Source organism: Aquarana catesbeiana, linkage group LG02 (genome assembly GCF_042186555.1).
Source record: "Aquarana catesbeiana isolate 2022-GZ linkage group LG02, ASM4218655v1, whole genome shotgun sequence".
NCBI lineage: Eukaryota > Metazoa > Chordata > Amphibia > Anura > Ranidae > Aquarana > Aquarana catesbeiana.
Window position 1 is genome coordinate 201,143,325 of NC_133325.1, and position 21,940 is coordinate 201,165,264.

The window sequence follows — 21,940 nt, forward strand, 5'->3', positions numbered from 1 at the left end:
AGCCTGGCCAACCTGTTCATGGCCAAGTGGGAGGAGGATGTAGTCTATGCCATGGAGAACTCACACCTTCTGTTGTGGGCCCGGTACATAGACGACATCCTCCTCCTGTGGACAGGGAGTCATGATGGTCTGGTTGATTTTTTCACAACTTTGAATAACAATGATAGGGGTATTGCTTTATCCTTTGAAACTAGTACCACCTCAATCCACTTTTTAGACCTTGTCATTGAAAGAAGTGGGTCCTCATTTATATTTAGTACTTATCCACCGACAGGAACGCATACATATCGACTGATAGTTGCCACCACAGTTCCTGGATCAGATCTGTTCCCAAAAGTCAGTTCCTACGATTACGAAGGAACTGTACTGATTCAGACACTTTTAGACTACAGACCTTGACCTTGAAAGATAGGTTCCTAGAGAAGGGTTATAACTCTGTGGATTTAGATAATGAGATCGAAAGTGCTTGTGCAACAGACCGTCAGTCATTATTAGAGGATAGACCTAGACAAACGAATGATGAATTCAAATGGTCCTTCTTGACATCTTTCTCCATGCAGCACAAGCATGTTAAGAAAATTTTTGAAAATCACTGGGATGTTTTAAAAACAGATAAAATCTTGGGACCTCTGTTGCCTAAGACTTCAAAGGTGGTGTTTAAGGGTGTTCCATCTCTCCGGAATAGGTTAGCACCTAATGTCATCAACCCACCACAGAGACCATCCTTTTTCCACAACTTGATTGGGTTTTATCCTTGTAAAAAGTGCTTGGTCTGTAAATTCAATACCTGTGACAGAAGGGCTAGTCATAGTTTTTCTTCCACCGTGACCGGCCGTACTTACAAAATTAAACATTTCTGCACGTGTGCCACTACAGGAATAGTTTATCTTTTAACTTGCCCTTGTGGCAAGCAATATGTCGGCCGGACCATCAGATCTTTTACTACACGGGTTTCGGAACACATCAATCTCATTAAAGCGGACAGTACTAAACACACTGTCCCTAGACACTACAGGGAGGTTCACGATCGGAACCCTGTGGGTACTCAATTCCTCATTATAGATAGGTACGTGCCCCCCTGGCGGGGCGGGGCGATTCTTAGAGGTGTCTCGCGTTTAGAGACCTACTGGGTATATGAGTTGGGGTCCCATTTTCCACAGGGTATCAACGTGGATTGGGACATCAACTCTTTTATTAACCAAGCTTGAATATAAATATGATCTCTCTTATTGTCTAAATGACAAAGAATATTGTTTTTTTACTATACAAGATGATTATATTATTGGTTGTCTTAATTTATGTCATGGAGTCCGGGATAATTACGGTTTAATTCAGAATGTAATTTTTGATATGCACGCTGTTGATGTCCCCCATTGGCAGTGTCCCTTTAATATTATGGTCCATGATTTTAATATTGATCACTAATTAACCTTATTAGAATGTCCTTGTATCACCTTTATAAGGTAATGTTATTGCAAGCATTAGCCTTGTGTAATCATTTTTATCCCCCTTTTTTTCTTTTCCAATCTGTTTTTATTTTAACACTAATGCCTTTTTTCAGTGCACCGATTTATTTCTCCTCTCTGCTGACACTTCGCCTCAGTGGTATTACTTCCTCTCTGTGTGATGGGAAGTGCATCACATATGAAAATGAGGCTTGAGGAGCAGGCTGGCTGAAAGGGAGGCTTGGCTAGCGCTCTGACCAGTTCCTGGTAGATGGACTGATTCAGGGCATAGCTTACCGTTTTTTTGTACTTATTTTTCATTTTTAATCTTCTAATTTAGAAACATGAGATACATGGTTCTCTGCTTCATTAATTTGTTCTTAATATAACTATTCAATTAGTCATCCTATGACCCTGAAAACCGGAAGTGATTCTTACTTGTTGCACTTCCGGTTTGTAGACACTCCCAGTGGGGGTCATCTTCTGTTTATAGAGTGGTGAGGTGAGGGTGGTCCATACCCCAGATGACGGCTCCTTAGCTGAAACATGTCGGGTGGACCCCTCACGATCGCCGCTATTTGATATTTGAGCTCTGTTTCGTTCTTCCAAAATGTGAGTCTGTTTTTTAATTATTTTAATAAACTAGTGTTTTAAAACGTTTTTACGCTATGTGAGTTTTGTTTGCTCCTTGCATGGCATATGAAATTACACATTTTGGCTTATGCTGGATTACCTATGGGAGAGGAAGCCGTGCGGACCCCCCTTTTCTTTTCACCATCTGTTGATGACATCTGACAAGACGCATTTCCCAGAACCAGTGGTTATTATGCTTTTTTGACTTGTCTGGCGTACGCCATTTCAGGTCAATTCTTTCCGGTAAGCCTCCTCTACTCCTGGTGTTGGCCCCAGCACTGATGTACAATCTATGCACACTTGTGGTCTCCCTTCTGCCCACTCGCCAGATTTGGTGCGACTAAAATTCTGTGAATACCATCTGGCCAAGCATCACCCCCTTTGAACTCTGTTGATGTTTTCTTCACTATTTTTCTACACATTTTTTATGGACTTCTAAGGTTTTATGTTTTTTATGTTTGGTGTCTGGCTCATGGAACCAGCACGGGTTTCTATTAATCACTGGCACATCTGATGATTAAGTATTATTGTGTATTTACCTTATATGTGATCAACACTGATTAATTATTTGACACTATCCATTTTATGGTCAAACATTTTTTGGTAGTATTCACCATTTTTATAGGTCTCTATTGTAATACACACGGCTGTGGATGTGATATATAGCGCCACACTTTTGTTTCTTTTGTTTTTTTTTTCTGCTATAAGTATATTTAACCATATTGATACCATTATTTCATGTATACAAAATTCTTCTACAGCGCATGCATTTCCTCTGAAGAAGACCCGATGGGGTCGAAACGCGTCAGACCTATCCGAGCACTTTAATACTTTATCATGTGTAGCATTATACTTCTGTGCCCCTTGTATAGCTTGATGTACACAGTTCATGTTTTTACTCCGATGTTTCATGTATAAATAAAGCTACTTTTTAAACCATACAACAACCTCATTGTTGTCTGCTGCCTCCAAAGCCCCTATACCTGTTGGGGGTAAATTCCTATTTTTAAACAAACTGAGTAAACCTTCCAAGACCCCTAAGAATACTAGCGATGAAGCTAGCGGGATCCCTCAATATTACTGACCCGGCTGGGGGGGGATCTGTGCACAAGGGAATACGGAGAAAGGAGTAGTTTCAATGTGCATAGATGCAAACCACATGGAAGCGCAGTCAGATGAGCTGGAAGAGGGCAGTGCCTCAGTTAATACTTTGCAAGAATGCTTTGGCGGTCTGAAAGAGGAAGGGTCTTTGATAAGACAGGGTATACAAAAGATCAGAGAAAGAACCACAGCTGCTGAAAGCAGGGTCAGTGACATAGAAGACAAGCTTCCCCCTCTGATGAGAGACTCACAACATAACACTAGGATGGTTGCAGCTGTCGATCAATGTGCTGATGACCTTGAAAACAAAATAGTGTACGAATTGTGGGTCTCCCTGGGGAAATGAAGGGTAGAGACCCCACTGATTTTGTGTAAAGATGGCTGCTGGAGGTAATTGGGAAGGAGACATTTACATCACTATATGCTGTAGAGAGAGCTGACAGATACCCCATGTGGCCCCTTCCCCGGGGCATCCCCCTTGTCCCATCCTGGCACGAATGCTGCATTACAGAGATAGAGAGATTATCCTGCCAGGGAAAGACAAAATGTGCAGTTTAACGGGGCGGGTGTCTCCTTTTATCCTGAATTTTCCTCTGATGTTCAGAAAAGAAGGGCTCGTTTCCCTGAGGCCAAGAAAAGGCTACAGAAATTACAGGCGCCTAATGCTATGCTCTATGCGGCGAGGCTCCGCATCACTGCGAGAGGCCAGGCCAATTTCTTTGAAAAGGCAGCTGATGCATCTGCGTGGTTGGATACAAGTGAAAATGCTTTTCGCCAGGCCAGGTGACCAGCAGGTGAAGAGATTTGACCTGCTCCAGGTGGCACCGGCTCACATGTGCCAGGACAGTATTATGTTTGAATGCTGCCTCTTTTCTACATTGCTATGCAACGGATTTATGATGTGCTGGGAACAAGAGTTGATTTGTTGTTCTCCCTACGAAGAACACGTGCGGAGCAAATTCCTACCCTGTGATTAACCACTTCAGCCCCGGAAGACTTGGCTGCTTCTGCACTCTGTTGCTTTAATGGACAATTGCGTGGTTGTGCGACGCTGTACCCAAACAAAATTGGCGTCCTTTTTTTCCCCACAAATAGAGCTTTCTTTTTGTGGTATTTGATCGCCTCTGCGGTTTTTATTTTTTGCGCTATAAACAAAAGAAGAGCGACAATTTTGAAAAATCTCTTACTTTTTGCTATAACAACTATCCCACATTTCTTATCAAAAAAAAAAAAAATAAAAAAAATTTTCCTGAGTTTAGGCCGATATGTATTCTACATATTTGTTTATATTTTTTTATAACCAAAAAAACAGTCAGCGTATATCGATTGGTTTGCGCAAAAGTTACAGCGTCCACAAAATAGGGGATAGATTTATGGCTTTTTTTTTTTTTTTTTTTTACTAGTAATGGCGGCGATCTGCGATTTTTATCGGGGCTGCGACATGGTGGACACATCGGACACTTCTGACACATTTTTGAAACCATTGAGAATTATACAGCGATCAGGGTTATAAAAATGGGTAACTGTCACCGGCAGGGAAGGGGTTAACACTAGGGGTCGATTAAGGGGTTCTGTTCCCTAGTGTGTGTTCTAACTGTGGGGGAGTGGGACTGAATAGGAGACAGATCGGTGTTCCTACATAGTATGAATACACGATCTGTCTCCTCTCCCCGAAAGAACCAGGATCTGTGTGTTTACACACACAGATCCCGGTTCTCGCTTTGTCACGAGCGATTGCGGGAGCCCTGCCGTCATAACGCCCGCCGGGCACTCGCATCGAGGTCGGGCACATGCTACGGGCGTACAAAAAGTGACCAAAAGGAGAAGCGACGTAACATACCGTTTCACCCAGCCGTGCCATTCTGTCGCAGTAAAACTGAGGCGGCTGGTCGGCAAGCGGTTGTGTCACGAATTGTCTAATGTGGCTCCCCTGCTGGTGGTTGTGATGCCAGCGGGAGACAGGAACTGTCTTATTAACCTACCTGTTATTCAATCCTTCATTGCAAGTATTCTCCTAAGTGCCTTTGGGATCTTGGCAGAGACAAGGGCATTACACCATCTGCTTACGGTCACACCTAAGGCCGCAATTCAACAGATTGAGTTTAGAGTGCCGTTGCACTCAGCGGTTCAGTTTCTTTGGAACTATTCATGCAGTGCAGTACAGAGAACACAACACTTAGGTACTCAGACATTATGTTTTTTTTTGCTGTGTGCCCGGGCCCTTGCGGGGTCCCGTCCAATGGGCTTGGGAAGGGGGGACGAGATCTGGAAAAAAGTGGAATGTGCTATTTTTCAAGTGCTACGATATGTATTTACCATGGGGGGATGAATGTGTTGTCGTGGAATGTTAGGGGGCTGGGTGACCCCCTCAAGCTAACAATGGTTTCCACATCTCTGAGAAAATATCTCCCTGCTATCTGTGCATTACAGGAGACTCACCTCACCCCTGACTCCCTGTCTTGCCTCAAATTCCAGTGGGTGGGCAAGGCCCATCACTCCACTTACACCTCCTTTTCCAGACGGGTGAGTGTGTGGATACATGGCTCACTAGACCACCAGGAACTGGATAGTGTGGTGGATACTGGAGGGAAGATATATCATTTTACATTGCCGCCTGTTTTCTTTGAAAATGTATAATTGCCGTTTTATAAATCCCACCTCTGTATAGTCATCAGGTCCTGTGGGCGGTGCTGGAATTTTAGTTGGGTCATCCGGATGTACCTCTGTATATCTTGGGTGACTATTACTTGGACCCCTAATTAGACAAACACCACCGGTTGCAGCAGGGAGAGGCGTATGCCGAACAGCCCTGAGAAAACTTGTCGAGGAGGTGGGCTGGTTGGATATGTGGAGAAGTAGGAAGCCTTGGAAGAGCCAACTCTCATGCTTTTCAAAATCACATAGGTCGTCATCACGCATTGACCTATGCCTCTGTTTAGATACAGCTGTCTGATCAGCGGCAGAGATAAAATATGCACTGAGGGGGATTTCAGATCACTCTCCACTGATTCTTAGTCTGGAGGTCTGTCCCCCTTCAACACTACTTAGAGCCCCTTGGAAGCTAAATGCCTTCTGGCTTAATCTCCTACCGTACCAGGCCCAAAAAATTACAGATTTTTGGTGTGATCGGGCGGGGCACCCAGATTTGGGGGTGGCGTGGGAGACATTCAAGGCCTTTCTTCGGGGGCTGATTATTAGAAAAGTTAATGCATTCAAAAAGGGCTTCCAATGCACAAAGGGAAGGGGTGGAGCGATTGGTGCATGAACTGGAGATCAAAATTGTCTCTAACCCCACTGAGGATCATAGGGACGCATGGTTATCTGCTCAGGATGCGCAGTGTCAGCTCACCGCCTCGGCGGCAGAGCGGAAACGCTTCTTCAGCAAGCTTGCCTTTTTTGAGGAGGGTGAACATACTGGTCGCCATTTAGCTAAAATTGCCCATTCTTGACAGACATCGCCATCCATTGGTGCCTTAAGGGCATCGGATGGAAAGGTGACCAATTCCCCGGACAATATTATGAAGGCTCTTAAGTTCATATTATTCTGATTTATACCTTTCTCAGCAGAACTACACTAACAATTCCTTACACGCTTATCTTGAAGGGGTAGAGCTACCTACTCTGTCAGACACAGTTAGACAACAACTGGATGCTCCTCTGACACTAGAGGAACTACATATAGTGACCGGAATGTTCCCCAACTCCAAAGCGCCAGGGGAGGATGGTATCCCAGCCGAGGTGTATAAGCAATATGGCGAACAGCTATTGCATAGATTGTTGGGGGTATTTAATGCTGCCAAAACAACCGGGTGCCTTCCTCCCTCTATGACTAAAGCCATTATAGTCTTACTATTGAAACCTGGTAAGGACCCCTTAGACCCAGGCTCATATAGGCCAATATCCCTTCTGCAATCAGATGTGAAAATACTGGTTAAGGTGCTGGCCCTAAGACTGAACAAGTTTATAGCTTCCATAAATCATTCGGATCAAGCGGGGTTCATGTCTCAGAAATCTACGGCCATAAACTTACACAGGTTATTTGTCAATCTACAATCCACTTCCAATAATATGGGGACAGGGCATTACTCTCTCTTGGTTGTCCGAACGTTTGTCCACTATTCAGGTTTAGCGATTAACTGGACCAAGTCCACTCTCATGCTATTAGATAAGAAATTGGGCCCGCAGGTGACAAATCTACTAGACATCCCTGTTTCCACAGAATTCAGGTATCTGGGCATACAGGTTACACCTAACCCTCCAGAATACATCACTTTAAATTTGTCCCCTCTATTGAATCACTGCAGGGATCGGGTAAATGTGTGGTCTAGATTGAAACTATCCCCGGTGGGCAGGATAAACTTGATCAAAATGATCTTGATGCCACAGCTCCTTTATATACTCCACAACTCCCCCATGGTTGTCCTACTAAAGCAATTTTGGGTTATTAACTCCATTTTTAGGTCCCTTATTTGGCTAAACTCAACAGCAAGGGTAAAATTGGAACAGTTGCAGCGTCCTAAGGAAGCAGGTGGGATGGTACTTCCAAATCTACGGCTGTACTGTCTGGCCTCCCAACTCCAACACATAGCTAGGGTTCTGAGCCAACCTAGTGCTCCGGTGTGTAATTTGGTGGACCCTACGGTGCACCTTCTCCGGTCTACAATGGGGGGGGGGGGCCTGGAGGTGCTGAGGTTTTCCAAATCAAACAAGCCATTTCCTACCGACAACTTGATGCAGAAAGTATGGAACAAAGCTAGGGCTTTACAACAAGTAGAGGGTTTCACCAGGTTTAGCCCCATTTGGGGAAACAAGCGATATTTGGAGTTGAAGAAATTACAAATGGCAGGAGATTGCAACAATATGAGATTACACATGACACAAATATTCGCCCTTTCAATGCTTTACAGTCGGAATTTAAACTCCCTGGCTCCATGCCGTTTTATTATTTCCAACTCTAACACGCTGTTAAGGCCCAACTGGACAGTGCTGTGTGGACCCAGAGCCCCACGCCCATTTCCAATTACATGAGGGAAGTAACCTCGAATAAAGGGTTTATCTCGTGCAGCTATGCTATGCTGCTCAACAACTTCCTACCTGACAGCCCAGAAGGGACCATATCCAAGTGGGGAAGGGATATAGGAGCCTTAGAGGAGAACCAATGGGAGGAAGCGCTCTTCAGTTCCCCTATGCTCCCTAAATGTGGCCCAAAGGTTGTCCCAGTTATATGAACTCCTGCACGTCCATTACACGCCAGCTAGACTGGTGAGAATAGGGGTGCGAGATGATCCTTCCTGTAAATCAAATTCTATTTGATTTATAAAATTAGTTGCAAAGAGCCACAGAGGGGAGTGTGTTTTGGCTAACAAAAAGGGTAATATATGCAAAGTATACAGCACTTATATAGACATTATAATAGCAATTAGAAGTCCAACACCAATAAATGATTGTATAATATATACAGATTTTTGGCTTCAATCCAAATTCTTCAGTCAAGACACATCTAGCTTTAGAAAAAGGAATCATTGACCTTGACCCACCACCATGAAAGCAGGTTTGCTTTAAGAGGAATGTTTGACCCACCACCACTAAAGTTGGCTTTTCCCTTTAAAATCTCACTTACCAAAGAGGAAATAAACACAAAATGTTATTATGCGTACCTGCAAAAGCTGCAGCTGCAACTCCAAGACCCACAGCCATCAATGTCCCTCCCTAAAAAGAAACAAAAAAGTTTATGTTCATATATTTAAATAAATATAAACATACATCTTTAACAAAGTTGCAATAAAACCACATACATACATACATGAAAAAGCAACCAAAATACTGTACAAGTGCTTGTGGGAAAAAAACTTAAGGAAAATCAAATGTACAGTCATTTGTAGTATATTAGTGCAATAGTAAAAGACAATCATTCTATTATATAGTATATTCTGTTGTGGTTACACTTATATCAAAGCAACCCTCACTCTAGGCCCCACCTTAGTCCGTTACTTACCTATCCCCAATCTAGAGAGATATTACTACCTAGTACATCTACCCTGCTTGGTCAGCACATGCATTCTGCAATTCTATTTATTGCTATGGCCATAAGCAAAACCATGCAAGATATGTTAGATGTGAATGCTAGCCATGAGAATAGCAATTTAAAAAAAGGACACACACACACACACACACACACACACACACACACCACCTTTTTGACTGCAGAAAGATTCATATTTCTGGTAATTTTTTTTATTGCCGTCTGTCATTCTCTATCAATAATTTAATGACAATACCTCCCCATACTAGTAACTGGAACAGTCATATAGCAAAAGCCAATAAATTAAAAAGCCAATACTAAATCATAAGATTCAAAAAGGCAGCAGAAGAGAAAGCTACACAACACAAGCCTCAGGAAGTACATTACCAGTGATCATGCAAGATACTCTATGACTTCTGTAATAATTGTTTCGCAGGTATGGCCTACTTAGGCACCAAGTCGCTATTAATGCTCAACACGGCTTTTTAAATAAAAAACAAATTTTATGGCGCTTTACTTTGAGCAGCAGTAAAAAGAGTGGTGTAGGCATTAATTCTCATTTGGGACTTCCGATTCCGGCGCCGCATAGAGTAGCTGTCTCCCTCATCAGCTCCCACAGCACGACCCTCGAATCGGCCTAAAAAACCTGCCCGACCCTCCACTGCTGCCCGCAGCCCCCACGGGTGACCCCCCGCTCACCCATGGATCGATTTGTGGAAAAAAACGGCTCGCGAATGCAGATGGTCCTGACGGCCCAGCTGCAAATCAGGGCCACTGTCTCTGCCTTGTTGGATGACACGGTGGACGTGCCAGACAAGGAGGTAAGCGGCGGCATGCAACCAGGCTAAACGAGGTAGCACACTGCCTCTCCAATGTGGAAGAACTACTATACCAGGCACAAGCCACGAAGCAAGCACAGGACAAAACAAACCAATATGTACTTCGAAAACTGGACGATTTGCAAAATAGATCCAAAAGGAGCGATCTGTGGGCATCCCAGAATCCCTACAAGCATCAGCCCTTACTGGTTTCTGCACCAGATGCATCCCAGAAGCTTTAGGCCTTCCAGGCCCCTGCACAGTAAAACTTGCCCACAGCATGGGAGCTTTCACCACTGACCGCAAGACTCCCCGCCCAATCATCGCTAAATACTTAAACTACTCGGCAAAGCTACCATCCTGCAAAAGTTCAGGCAGTCTAGATCCCTTCAGACAGATGGAATCAAAGTTCTGATTTTCGCGGACTACTCCATTGGAGTCTCAAAAAAAAAAAAAAAAAAAAAAGGCTTTCCAACACATCTACACGGAACTCGACCAGCGACAGGTGAAATTCACTTTAGCTTTCCCTGCAATTCTCCGCCTCAAGGCCCCCCAACGGTGACCAGTTCTCCTTCCAAGATCCTTCTGAAGCACAAGCCTTCCTGCATACACTACACGCAGATTCGCACTCCAACCCCTCATCCAGGGTTGCCCCAAATAATCGCCCACTGGACCAAAGAAGTCCACGGAAAGCCTTCTCCAAAACGTTTCAGATACTCTGGACCTGACCATCGCTCTACCCCATGTTGATTCGGTAAATGCAAAATCCCCTCTGATCACCAACGGGCGCATGTAAGCTCCCTTATAGCCTATCCCAGGTTGGTCTCTACCTACACCAACATTGTATTCGGTTATAGCCTCCAACTAACTGGCAGGCCTTGATATTATGTATTATTTTTGTTGTCTTTAACCTTACTCTATCTCCATTGCTCTGAAATATCCCTATGGCCTTACTGCATACAGCCACCTTCCCTCCTTCATACACAACCTGAGCTTGCTGCAAATTATATCATAGAGTTATGGGCATGCCTCCACTGCAACATTTGGCACAGTACTGGGAGCTGGCCTATACAGTGAATCCATGCGGAAAAAAGTGAAGTTCTCTCAATATTTAGTAATATGTTTATTTCATGCTCTTACCCCTCCAAATCCCTCACCACTTCACTCACCTCTACCCTATACCACCCTCTACCCCAAACACCAGAACCCCAGGTACCACCTAACTACCACATGAAAACCACAACGCTCCACACTAAAGTAACAGTTCCTCTCTTCAGGTCAAAACCCAATATAACCATAATACCAGCCCAAATCCCCCCAAAAAAGTTCCCCCTATGAAAATCACCTCTTGGAACATGAAAGGGCTTAGGTCCTCCACCAAAAGTCTTAAAATCCTCCGCCATTTTAAGAGACTCAAAACCGACATTGCCCTACTCCAGGAGGCCCACCTATCATTCCTCGATTTTCATCGCATGAGAAAACTTTGGGTAGGCACTGTTCTGGGCTCCAATGCAGTTGGATGCAAACCCGGGGTTCTCATCTTGATTCACAAAAACCTCCCCTGTGAAGTCAAGTCCGTAGACACTGACAGTCAGGGTGGCTCCTTCTCTGCACATATTCACTTAGGAAACAGAGATCCCGTGATATCCAATATCCATGCTCCCAATAGCCCTGGTAAACAATTCTATGGCGAGATGTCCACTTGGTTACTACGCAACCTGCACATCCCCCATATAGTTGGGGGGGGGGGACTTCAACACCACGCTGCACCCGACAGATGACAGAGCCACACTCAAACGTCCTTGCGAACTACCCAAAACATCTGATTTAAACACACCTCACATCCACTATGGACTTTCTCCACTTCCACAAAATCTGGCGACTCTTACACCCAGTGGACAGGAATTCACTTTACTGTAATCCACACAACATCTTCACCAGAATCGATGACCTTTTCTGTACGGAGAGCCTCGTCCCGATGATCTCTGGAGCAGATAGCCATATCAGACCACACCCCAATTGTGGCAACTCTCGACAACCCCAACTTACATCCCAACCCCAGAATATGGCGCTTTCCATCCCATCTCCAAAACAACTCTGACTTCCAACGATACATGGAGAAAGCATGGAAAGAATTTTCAACAGCCAACTCCTCACACACTGACAACCCAAACCTTTTTTGGGAAGCTGGTAAGGCTTTCCATAGAGGCCTGATCACTTCCTATGACTATTCTTACAAAAATAAACACCCTAGCAAATTATAAGACGGCTAGCACCAGACTCCGACTGGCACAACGCCCCCTATATACCCTAGACTCCCCTGAAAACAGAACTGAATGGCCGGCAGGCAGCCAAAAGTGCTTTTGACACCGGGGCAGATACACTCGAACTGACAAAAAGGACCCATATGGACACCACTCTCCACAAATTTGGCGACAAAGCAGGCAAATTGCTGGCAAGGTTTTGCAAAGGCCCTTTCCGCCCTACACATATCACCGCTTTATGAGACAACTCAGGCACCATTAAATACTCGCAACAGGAAATCAATAAAGTCATGCTACAATACTATTCACCACTAAATGCCACTGACCAAATTGACAAAAAAGTTGCACAAACATTCCTTGATAAAAGATCTCTACCCAGTCACTCCTTCCCAACTTGAGGCCCTAAATGTACCCATTTCCCTATCTGAAATATCTACAAACCATTCACAATCTAGCTGCCTCTAAAGCACCGGGTCCTGATGGGTTTACAGGGGAATTCTATAAAACCCTGCAAAAAAATAACAGAACCCACCCTCCTCAATGTTTACACGGGTATATGGTCAGGTGGCCCCTACTTACCAACGTGGAATCAAGCCATCATCAAAGGGAAAAGACCCCCTAGAACCGGGTTCCCATCGACCCATATCACTTTTAAATTTGGACGTTAAAATCCTCTCTAAAATTGTAGCCACCATCATTCCTTCTCTGATACACCTTGCTCAGTCAGGTTTTGGGAAAGGGAAAACAGCCGCGTTAAATATCCAAAAGCTAATGATGGTGCTAGAACATGCTAAATGGGGGGGGGGGTGACTTCGCCATCATCACTTTGGATGCAGAGAAAGTCTTCAATAACCTTAGCTTTGAGTGGCTTTCAATGGCCATGTCAAAAATGGGGTTTACTGGCCCCTTTAAACATCTCATAAAACCCTATGTACACATCCCCCGCGGCCAGACTTGTGGTGGCTGGCCTCCTCTCGGATGAATTCCACCTCCACAAGGGCATGAGACAAGGCTGCCCCCTATCCCCGCTGCTATTTAATCTTGTATTGGAACCCCTTTCTAGATACTTAACCCAAAAGGCCCCACTACATGGGATTAGCATTGGTGAACATGAACTACGCACCTCCCTCTTCGCCGATGATGTTCTCATCTTCTCAGCTAATCCCTCCTCTGACATGTCCACTATTAAAACAATATTCGATGAATTTAGACTTTGTTCGGTTCTCCGCATTAACTATAATAAAAGAGAAATCCTCCCGATAGGCACCCTCTCCAACCCTTCTTGGGGCCCCCCATTCACAGTGTTCAAATCACACATGACCTAGGCATCAAAATAGGGAAGTTGCCTTCTTCTATTTACCACCTCAATTACCCCCCTCTGGTCAAAAAACCCCCCAAGAATTGGGAAACTGGATGGATCTGCCTCTCTCACTCCTGGGAAGATGGCACTTCGCAAAAATGGTCAGTTTTGCATGCTTATTGTACCCACAAACGATTCCACTACTTCTGCAACACAAAGATATTAAAATCTTAAAGTTATCTCTAAATTTATCTGGCAGAATAAACGACCATGTATTGCTTTTGCAAAATTATATCTTCCCAGGGGTGCGAAGAGAGTATTAGTCTTCCTGTCAGAGCATACAACCTAGCATGTCTTCTCCGGATAGGCCTAGATTGGATATCACTAGGGCTGCAACTAACGATTATTTTCATAATCGATTAGTTGGCCGATTATTGTTTCGATTAATCGATTAATCGGTTAATAACCTTAAAAAAAAGTGTGGTGTATAATTTAGTTAATATGTAAAGTTTAAAAAAAAAGGCAATTTATTCTTAAATATCTCTATGCAGTGGTAAATATAAATAACCAACTATATGGTTAGGGAGTGAAATCTTTAATCCTCTCTGAGAATAACAGACAGAAGAGATATACTCTATATACTATTAGAGGTTGAATCTGGTAAATATCATCAGACTCATAACAAATTTTTTTATTTAAAGAAAAAAACAATTCTAGACTGTTTTGCAGATTTTCAAACAGAACTGTAATATCACATGCTTTTCTGCAGCTTCTCCATTGAAGTATATTGAACAAAAAAGCACCCTTTCCAAATACACAGCAGCTGAAAAAAGCATAAATATGAACGTTAAATGAACTGTAGTGCATTTCTGCAAAAAGCACCAAAAACACATGGGTGGGAACCAATCCTAAGACATTTAGTAACATAATGGAGTTAAAAAAAAAAAAAAAAAAAAAAATTAGCCCTTCGTTTTTTTACTGTGCAACATTGAAAGTAATATTTACAGTAGAGATTTTTTGCTCTTTTTGTACTATATAGGGCTGATTTTAGCTTTTTTAACCCCATTATGTTACTGGCCGATTAATCGATTATGAAAATAGTAATCGATTAATTTCATAGTCGATTGATCGATTAGTTGTTTCGGTCCTAGATATCACAATCTTCCCGCTATTCAAACTACCCCATTGAATCTCTAATGGCCCACCCTTACTCCTTGGTGGATAAACTTCACTCCAAGTGGAAATCTATTCCCTCAACCATACAACATAACCTCCTCTTACAGGACACAGCCATAGCCTGGAGAGAAGTAAGAAAAAGTCTGAAACTCTCCCCCTTCATGCAGGCACCTTTTGATCCAGGGCAACCCAAACTTCCCCCCGGGGATGGAGCACAAACCTTTTTCCTTCTGGCAACAAAAAGGCCTCACCAAATTCTCTACACTATGGGACCCCACACCTTCTCAGTCATTGCTGAAAAATTCTCCCTGCCCTAGTCCCACGCTTTTCATTTTGGGCAATGTGTCAGCTTCATTCGCAACTCATGCAGAGAGAAGCACAAAAGATTCAAAGTGACCGTTACAGATCATCTGCTCCAAGAAGACTCCTATACTATCTCTGAAATCTACAAACCTCTCCTGAAAAGGACCACTCCTACGACTGCCCCAGTTTGCTGCTGATGAAGATGCTGAGACTTTCCACACACAGACAGTAGATAAACTTCTACTAGGCTACAACAAAATCCTACAACTGGTCCCCAATGAATCTTGGAGAGAAACTCAACTAAAAATTCTTCACCGCACCTATATACCTTTCCTCTCGGAAAAGAAAAACCAGGGCACCGCTACCTGCCCCCTATGCCACCAGGCAAGACCTTCCTTAACGCACCGTTTCTGGGCATGCACCTACATTTCCACCTTCTGGGATCAAGTCATAGCTTTTATATATGGTATAACCCTGCTGAAATTGCCAAAAGACCCCCTGCTCTTCATCTTCGGGTACTGGGACAATCAACTACTACCATGGTCCCCTAACACCCACCCACCACACAAAGACTGGATCCTGATCTGTCTCCTAGTCGCACGAAGATCCATTTTAAAAAAATTAGACTTCCCCCTGCTGTTCAAAGATCTTGAAAATCAAACGGGAGCTTTTACACTTGTTATACAAAGACAAACTCAACACCGACCTCAAACACAAAGCCCCCAGCACACGTCTCTACTCCAGATGGCAGGCCTTCATGAAATCGACACTATCTCAAGAGGAACTCAATAATTTTGAAAATGAATTCTCATACTATGGGGCTCTCCCTACACCTCCTGGGAAAGAGGTCACCTCCAAGAACTCATAACTAGTGGGACTCGGGGTCCAAAACATCATTCAACATGACTACACTCCTTCCTCAACGGTATCCCAATCATCGGCATCCCAACCGAGAGCACCCAGCTCATGACTTCAGTCACAATCCTAGTGTCTTTCTACAGCATAATTGGTGTATGCCCCACCCCCCACCCTTCCTTACTCTTCCCCTCTTTTGTTCCACCTTGTAGTTTAGGGATCCCCCACAGATGATCAATCCAGTTATCTCTGCATGGAAGTTTTTCTTATATGAAGTTTTTCTTACTACTCTTATTTTACAATTCACCCATGTAAACACCTAGGCTACATGGTTTATGCCAAATGTTTTATGAAAATGTATTACCATCATTGTCATACCCTGTACTGCAATTTCCCTCAATAAAATCTATTGGAAATTTTTTTTTTTTTTTTAATTCTCAATTGGGTTTTGAAATTATATGCAGAGCCACACTTCAACATTGTCTGCTATAAGTAATGACAGCTCTTCATAGAGGTACATAAAGTAAGGTTGGAAAAACACAGATAAAAAGGATTGGAGCTTCATTACAGTGATTCCATTTTCAGAAAAGCTATGTGTCAATGCAAGACAGGCTGTCATAGTACTTCCTCTCCTTTGGCCCATAGACCTTTCATGCAGAGTGTTATTTACATGTGCAACACATTAGCAGTAAGTGAAACTTGAAAGCAGGAGGGAAGCCATCTGCTTTATCCCCAGCTGGAAGTATTACAAATCCTGAAGAATGTTTCTACTGAGCAGAAATGATTCACATCCCATTCTCAAGCATTGACATTCCTACATTCTGCTGAGGCGTCTATTCTTTTTTATTTATTTATTTTTATGTGCCATCCTCGTATTTTTATGCCTTCTACAGTTTATTTCAAATTCTGTGAACAAAGCACTTTGATTTTATTTCAATGTCCTGAAAACAAAAAAATATGCCGAATCATCAGAGCGATTGCCAAAAAAGTATGGCACTACCTGCAGAGCAGAAAGAAATAAAACATTGCATGATGGTTATAATTCTGCAAAGTTGCTGGTACAAATACAATACCTAACTTCATATTTACCAGAGTGCAGGAGTGGTGCATTTTTAGTAGTATTAAACCCAAGGAACAACATCCTGGTTATTATCTAGCTTAGTACCTTAAAAAACAAATCTTTACTTCTCTGTGCTTTGCTCTAAAAGCTTAAAGTGCAAATTCACCTTTACAGAAAAATCGTTAAGGTAAACTTATACAGGACCCCCCCCCCCCCCCCCCGTCCCGCAGATCTGCAGGGGAGCGATCGCCCATTCTGAGCCCTGGAATACCCACCTCATTGCTCCGGGGCTTAGAAATACTCTCAGCTTTCTCTCTTCATCCCCGCTGAGAGGATGGGCTACGCGGGTTTTGATTGGTCGCGCCGCCCACGTGACGGCACCGACCAATTACAATGCTCCTAAAGGTACCTCCTGATGGGGTGCGTTTAGGAGATTAAGCTCTGGGGATTTCTATACCAGGCTCAGAATGGGCAATCGTCGCCATGCAGGTCAGCGGGACTGGGGGGGGGGGGGGTTGGGGGCGAGGTGGGGGTCCTGTGTGAATTCAACCTTACAGATTTTGGGGGCTGTAGCAGAGCAGAGAGCTGGTGACTGACGGTCACCAGCTCTCTGCTTACAGAGCCCTGAGAAATGAGCGATTAAGTCTTTGACCTCTCAGTTCTCAGTCTTAGAGCCAGCGGGGGACAGATGCAGCATCAGCCCTTATTGTAGGCTTACCTATAGGTACAAGTCAGAGGTGGAAGTTTACTCCCACTTTGGGATTTCTTCTTTTTGCCTTATGTGCATCTCTGCTGCTCTTCCCCCTACTTCAATCAGTATGATCTAAGACATTAGTACTACATTCCCCACGATTCCTAATGAACTGCCTGTAATGAGCAACTGCCTAAGATGCATTGTGCACTGCCTGTAATGCCATATGCCCCATGTCAGGGTGGCTATGCGTGGCCTCCAGGGAGACCCTGCAATGTAACACAGTCAATCTATAGAGTAACATTAAGGGCATTATAAGCCTTACTATCTACACAGTGTGTTTTCCACCTGTAGTTATAGGAGGTCATTTGAAGCCTTGTACACACAGCCTACAGGATAGTAAATATTCACATTCTGGTGTCAGCAGTTTCTGTTGAAGCATGAAGCATGCCGCAAGACACTGCACAGGTTATGGCATAACCTCTGCCTGTAGCCGAAGAACTGACACTTCCTGTAAAGAAACTATATATCCCACAAACCCTGGGTCTTTCAGTCTAGTGTTTTGCAGGTGAAAACTTCATAGTAACTAGATTTGGAACAGACATAAGCAGGCAAAGGTAATGAAGGGCAGATAGGTTATCATATTAGCACTCCCACATTTGTGAAGCAACACAGAGAAGTGTCGAAGCATTGATTGGATGCTCCTTGGCCGAAAAACAAGAAGAAGTTGTATGTCCCTTTAGTGAATAAGGGCAAGATTGATAAAGGAATACATGAACATAGGGGAATCGATCAGCCACGACACTACAAACTGCAGCCACAACATGTGAGCCCATCATTACAAGGTAAGGTAAACTAACACAGGGAACAAAACTACACTTATACCTCGTTAAAACAACAAAAACATATGAAAAAGTGTACAATGCCTTTTAAACAACCAACTTTCAAAGGCTCATTATGCTGTGGACACAAAAAGGGGACAGGAAACAATACTGATGCAAGGTCCGCTGCTACTTTCATGGAGGGTTTAATAGCACTACCTAAAAATCTGGTCAAAATGTAAAACTCAATAAATATGCTTTGCAAATACTTACTTGTTTTTAGTTTCCTTACTATTTGGTCTAAACAGGCTTGATCTCATCAGTGGTTATCTTGTACCAACTCCAAATTCATCATCTTACTAGGTACATTGGATGCTTGGCACACTTTTTCATAAAATGTAATACATTTTATCATTTAACCCTTCTTCATGCCGCCTTTACTCTTTCACATGTTAATATAATTGAATACAGTACCATTGCAATTGGTTAAAAAAAGAAAAGGTATCCAGATGGATTAGAAATGTCATTTGTTTTGAAGCCATACACATAGCAACGAGGGCTGGCTCCTTCTAACAGCTACTGATTTTTCCTAAATAGGACATTAGATTAGGTTTTAGACGTTTTTGGTTATCCACCCGTCTTTGATTCACCAGGTAATGGAAGCAGTGGTGTTCCACTAAAAATTTCTTTAGAGCACTATAATCTTTTAGGTATACACACAGATTTACTGAATAAGTTAATCTAGTGGTAAGAAGTAGTGGTAAACGGTTAAGTTATTGTTAGAGACAAGAGTTAAGAGGTTAATTTTAATAGAAGGAAGGATAGGATTTATGCACTGATGAGGTTACAGTAGTTTTAAACCCAATCACTTACACTTAAATGATACAGAATATCAACAAAAATCCAGAAAAAACACGATACAAATGTTAGAAGTTGAGTTGTAGTTCAGTGGGAAAAATAAGTATTTGATCCCAAAGCAAAACATGACTTAGGCCCCTTTCACACTGGGGCGGTTTGCAGGCGTTATTGCGCTAAAAATACCACCTGCAAACCGCCCCAAAATAGCCTCCGCTGTTTGTTCAGTGTGAAAGCCCGAGGGCTTTCACACTGAAGCGGAGCGCTGGCAGAAGAAAAAATCTCCTGTCAGCCGCATTTTTGGAGCGGTGTATTCACCGCTCCTGCCCATTGAAATCAATGGGACAGCGTGGCTATACCGCGGCTATAGCCGCGCTATACTAGTGGTTTTAACCCTTTTTCGGCCGCCAGCGGGGGGTTAAAACCGCACCACTAGCGGCCGAATACCGCAGTAAAACAGCGCTAAAAATAGCGCTGTTTTACCGCCGACGCCCCCTACCGCCCCAGTGTGAAAGGGGCCTTAGTGCTTGGTGGAGAAACCCTTGTTGGCAAGCACAGGTAAGTAGTTTCTTGTAGTTGGTTACCAGGTTTGCACACATCTCAGGAGGGATTTTGGTCCACTCTTCTTTACAGAGCTTCTTTAACCACTTCAGCCCCGGAAGGTTTTACCCCCTTAATGACCAGGCCATTTTTTTGCAATACGGCACTGCGTCGCTTTTACCTGACAATTGCACGGGCATGTGATGCTGTACCCAACCAAAATTGATGTCCTTTTTCCAGAAATAGAGCTTTCTTTTGATGGCATTTGATCATTTTGAAGTATTTATCAGTTTAGGCCAATATGCATTCTGCTACATATTTTTGATAAAAAAGAAAAAAAAAAAATTCACAATAAGCGTTTGATTGGTTTGTGAAAAAGTTTTAGTGTATACATAATAGGGGATAGATTTATGGATTTTTTGTTTTTTTGTTTTTTACTGATAAAGGCGGCGATCTGTGATTTTTAGTGGGACTTCGACATTGTAGCGGACAAATCTGACCTCAAGTGACACTTTTTGGGGACCAGTGACTTTATTACATTGATCAGTGCTATAAAAAAAATGCACTGATCAATGTATAAATGAAAATGTTAGGGAAGGGGTTAACACTAGGGGGCGATCAAGAGGATAGCTGTGTTCCCTGGTTGTGTTCTAACTGTGTGGGGGCTGGGCTGCCTGTGACGACAAAGAAATCGCTGTTCCTGATCACTAGGAACAGCAGATCTCAAAGTTGTCCCCTGACAGAATGGAGGGATGTGCCTCGTTTACATAGGCAGATCCCTGTTCTGTCTCTCCTCACCACGATTGTGGGTGGCTGGCCGACATCCACTCTAACATGCAGTTTAGACCCATCCATGACCCATCTTCAGTGATCTCAGTGTTTCAGAGGGAAGAAGGTTCTAATCCAAGATTTTACATTACATGGCCCCTCAATGCAGAAAAGTCAGCATGTACCTTAAGCAGAGAAATAGCCACAAAGCACATCATGTTTCCACCTCCGTGCCTGACTGTAGGGATTATGTTCTTGGGGTCATAGTCAGCATTTTTTTCCTCCAAACACGGCAGGTCGAATTAATGCCAAAGAGCTCAATTTTGGTCTCATCTGACCACAGCACTTTCTCCCAATCCTTCTCTGAATCGTTTAGATGTTCATTGGCAAACTTCAGACGGGCCTGTACATGTGTCTTCTTGAGGAGGGTTATCTTGAGGGTGCTGCAGAATTTCAATCCATGACAGCGCATTGTGTTACCAATGGTTTGTTTGGTGACTGTGGTCCCAACTGCCTTGAGATCATTTAAAAGCTCTTCCTGTGTAGTTCTGGGCTGATCCCTCACTTTTCTCATGATCATCTTTACCTAATGAGGCAAACTTTTGCATGAAGCCCCAGACTAAGGGCGACTGATGATTATTTTGTATTTCTTCCATTTGCGAACAATCAACAGTTGTCACCTTCTCACCAAGCTTCTTTCTGATGGTCTTGTCATTCCAGTCTTGTGCAGGTACAATCTTGTCCCTGATGTCCTTTGACAGCTCATTGGTCTTGCCCGTGATTGTGAGGCTTGAATGGAAGAAAGATTCTGTGGACAGGTGTCTTTTATACACAAATAACGTGTTGTCGTTAGGAGCACCTTCTTAAATTTACAGGACTAACCCGTGTACCACATAAGCACATACTGTAGCCAGTCTGTGGGAGCCAGAATTATTGTTGGTTGGTAGGGGATCAAATACTTATTTTTACTCACTGAATCGCAACTCAATTCATAACATTTGTATCATGTGTTTTTCTGGATTTTTAGTTGATATTCTGTCTCAATCATTTAAAATACACTTATGATAAAAAAATAAAAAATGTATAATATATATATATTTATATATATATATATATATATATATATATATATATATATATATATATATATATATATATATATATATATATATATTAGACCATTCATTTCTTCATGGGATCAACTAACTTACAAAATCTTCAGGGGATCAACTGTATATACCTAAAAGTACAAACTCGCTCATCCATGTCTTGAAGGACTTTAAGGAAA

General features: G+C 43.0%; 1 protein-coding gene across 1 annotated transcript in view; it reads right to left on the reverse strand.

Annotated features, from left to right (window-relative positions):
* DNAJC15 (DnaJ heat shock protein family (Hsp40) member C15) overlaps nucleotides 1-21,940 on the reverse strand; it is a 90,690-nt gene that overhangs the window by 47,898 nt on the left and 20,852 nt on the right. The window contains exon 2 of the mRNA XM_073614188.1: nucleotides 8,837-8,888. Within this exon, the coding sequence (XP_073470289.1) occupies nucleotides 8,837-8,888 (52 nt within the window). The remainder of the gene's footprint in view (nucleotides 1-8,836; nucleotides 8,889-21,940) is intronic.